This window comes from Saimiri boliviensis, chromosome X (assembly GCF_048565385.1).
Source record: "Saimiri boliviensis isolate mSaiBol1 chromosome X, mSaiBol1.pri, whole genome shotgun sequence".
NCBI classification, from domain to species: Eukaryota; Metazoa; Chordata; class Mammalia; order Primates; family Cebidae; genus Saimiri; species Saimiri boliviensis.
In genome coordinates, this window is record NC_133470.1 from 41,497,780 (window position 1) to 41,501,001 (window position 3,222).

At 58.1% G+C, this 3,222-nt stretch overlaps 1 protein-coding gene across 16 annotated transcripts in view; it reads left to right on the plus strand.

Moving 5' to 3' along the window:
- Positions 1 to 1,594: 1,594 nt before the first annotated feature.
- The window catches only part of KDM6A (lysine demethylase 6A), a 207,805-nt gene continuing 206,177 nt past the window's right edge, over positions 1,595 to 3,222 (plus strand). For 7 of the 16 annotated variants that reach the window (XM_010350138.2, XM_003939486.3, XM_010350141.2 and 4 more), the window contains exons 1-2: positions 1,597 to 2,139; positions 2,351 to 2,414. In XM_010350138.2, the coding sequence (XP_010348440.1) occupies positions 1,979 to 2,139; positions 2,351 to 2,414 (225 nt within the window). In that variant the 5' untranslated portion in view covers positions 1,597 to 1,978. Of the gene's footprint in view, positions 2,140 to 2,350; positions 2,415 to 2,438; positions 2,702 to 3,222 lie in introns of those variants that run through there. The other 9 variants (XM_003939487.3, XM_074391947.1, XM_074391949.1 and 6 more) reach the window with 4 other exon arrangements.

A 3,222-nucleotide genomic window follows, 5' to 3' on the forward strand; every position in this document is an offset into this window, starting at 1 on the left:
CTGGCCCTCTGTACACACTCATTCAAGCAAAATGGAATATCATTAAGAATGGGAAAGGTGTTTCAGAGGAAGTAATTAAACATGAAATATAATCTATACAAAACTACACGTTTGTTCATCTAGTTACTCGTCTCAGGGGAACAACTGAAAACTGCAAAATCAGTTGGGATTCCCATAGCTTCCTGCTGAATACTGGAATTACTGGGTAAGCACTAAATTGTCCTCATATTTTGAAATCCAAGTTCAAATATATCTTTTTTGATTGGTTACAGGTGGAAAACCTACTGAAAATATACAAAACTCCGTTTATAAAGAAAATCTTGTCTTTATATGTTCATTAACTTTTTCCTATCCCTGTTATAAGACACAGCTTAGTAAATTTGCCTTTTGAGAAGAGTAGTCGAAAGAAGGCCTGTTTTTTTTTCTCACTTATACTAAAGATTAAAAGCCAGATGAAAGCCTTTCCCCTGCACCTGAGAGACAGAACAAGAAACTGTTAACTGTTGTCTAAGGGTTACAATGCAGGTTTTGGGGGACAGAAAGGCTTTACTGGGCCACCAGCTGTGATGAGAATGTAGTATGTGTTCTCCCAGGTCTGTCCACAAGCAGCCCCTACTTTTGTAACAAGGCTCCACTGAAAACAGGGCAATAGAACCCAATATTCTGGAGATCCCGCGTAACAATTTCTGATTGCTTTTTCTTCTAAGACTGTAGTGAATTACTGATAAGACACAGGGTAAACACAGCACGAAAATTGGGCCCCTAAGTGCCGCCGACAGACCTTTGGCGGTGGGGAGCCATGGTCGGCGACCCAGGCCCCGCGGGCGACTCTTCATTCCCTCCAGCCTGGGGCGTATGGGTGGGGGGGTCAAGAGAGCCTTTCCCCCTTCACTTTCGGCGCGGGTGAGGTGATCTGGGCTGCCAGCGCAGGTCTGGCCTAGGGCGGCACCCGGGGCGCGGGACACGGGGCCGGCAACCGCTCCCCGAGCGCACTCCTTGCGGAGGCCATTATTTCCAGCTGTGCCAAAAGTCTGAGCCTTCTTCGGAGGGCAGAGGTCTAGGGCCGTGCGCCGCCTCTCGGCTACGCGACCTGTACCAGGCCCTGTGGGGTCCCGGGACCCCTGGAGCGCGCGCGGGACAGCAGGAGCCGCAGTCTCGGCCCATCTCAGAGCTTTCGGGAAGGCAAAGGCCATCCCTGGCGTCTTAGCCCGCTGCTCGCGCCAGCCGCGGGCGGTGCCGGACCTCGCCCTTCCCCACTACTCCCCTCCCCCGCCCGAGCCCGCCGCGGTTCCCGAGGTGACACGGCCCGGACCCTCCATTCTCTGCCCCAGTGTATTTAACCAGCACAACCTAACAGGAAGCTCCCTCTAGGTGACAACCCTTCCCCCGACAGACGCACCCAGCAGCCAACCACCGGCCAGAATTGGCCTGCGTCCCGCTCCCCTCTCGGTGGCGGCCTCGGTGGGCGGGGCTCGGGCCGCTAGCAAGTTAAGTGGAGCCACGGCTGACGTGAGTCAACAAAGGTCACGTGAGGCGTGCAGGCCGCGCCGATTGGTGGCGCCAGCCGGGCGGGGAGGGGGGGTCACGGCGGCGGCGTGGGGTTCGCTGTGTGACACAATTACAACAACTTTGTGCTGGTGCCGGGGAAGTTTGTGTCTCCAACGAATCCCCCCTGTGCTCCCCAGCCCCGCGCGCTCCTGCCGTTCCCGCCGTCCCCGCCCGTGGCTGCCCCTTGCCCAACCCCGCGATGTGACCCTACAGCCTATAACCGCCGCTGCCGACCCGCGGGCTCCGCAGCCCCTGCCACCGCCGCCTTCACCACCGCCGCGTTGGGATTTTTCGTCGCCGCCGCCCGCGGCGGAGGAGGAGGCGGCGATAAAGTTGGTGTGCTGGTCCCGCGCGCAGATTGGGGGCGTCGTTGCGGGCCCCGGTCCGGGGGGGGGTGTCGGCGTTGGAGTTGTGAATTCGCTGCGTTTCCATGAAATCCTGCGGAGTGTCGCTCGCTACCGCCGCCGCTGCCGCCGCCGCTTTCGGTGATGAGGAAAAGAAAATGGCGGCGGGAAAAGCGAGCGGCGAGAGCGAGGAGGCGTCCCCCAGCCTGACAGCCGAGGAGAGGGAGGCGCTCGGCGGACTGGACAGGTACGGGCCCCCGTCACTTGCCCGGTCGGCTCCGGACGGGTAGTAGCCGCTCTCCCGGGGGGCCCGAGCGCGGCTTGTCTCTGGCGGCGGCGGGGCGGGCACCTCGGTTTGGCGCTCTCCGCGCCGCCTCCGCCAGGGCTTCGGGCTCGGGCAGGGACGGGTCGGTGGTGTTCCCGGAGCGTTAACGAGCACCCTGTATCTCTCCCCACAGCCGCCTCTTCGGGTTCGTGAGGTTTCATGAAGATGGCGCCAGGACGAAGGCCCTACTGGGCAAGGTAAGGCAGCCGCGAGTCGGAGCGCGGACACGGTCTCCCCGGCCGGCGCCGCGCTCGCCCCGGGCCCGGTGGCCGGGTCTGCGCTCTTTGTGACCGCGGACGATGGCCGAGGGGCTTCCGGAAAACGATTTCCTGCCTCTCCTCTCCCCCCACCCCTGGGTACCCCGCTTGCTCCCTTGCGAAATCGCTCTTTTCCTCTTGTAGCTGGAGGAACTGAGACGGGATCGCTTTGGGGCCGGGCTCCACCGGGTCGACAAAACTGCTTGCTATTTTCCAGCTTTTTGGGGGTAGGCCAGTGATCGTCGAAGTGCCTATTTAGGGTCAACGGATCGTGAATGTGCTCAGATCTCTCCAAATTTCGGACTTAACTTGCCTCTCGCGGGTTTAAAAAAATTCTTTTCCTTCAAGCAGGCTGTTCGTGATGTCTACTGTTAACCAAATGTTTCAGGCTTTCTTGTGTCCCCGCTCCCAGAAGGGGGAAGTTGCACGGAGTTTAGGTCGGTGAAGAGTTTGCATTGGGCTGCTGACATGTATCTCGATTGAAATGTGTGTTACCTGAAGTTAGGTGACTTGTTTACTTTTTGGGTCTTTTTGGCATAGAAATACCGTAATTATTTGTGAATGTGTTCTCTTCCTAGAGCCGCATTTCCTGTGTGTCTGTCAGGGGAGACTGGGGAGGATTCGGGGTGTAGTCTCTGTTTATTTGTGTGGAAAGTTCTTGGCACTGTCATTTAGTTAAGTAATGGCTGCTCCTATCGGCCCAAGATGGCGGGACAGGGTGGGAGGAGAAAGTGAAGGGGGGGGTTTG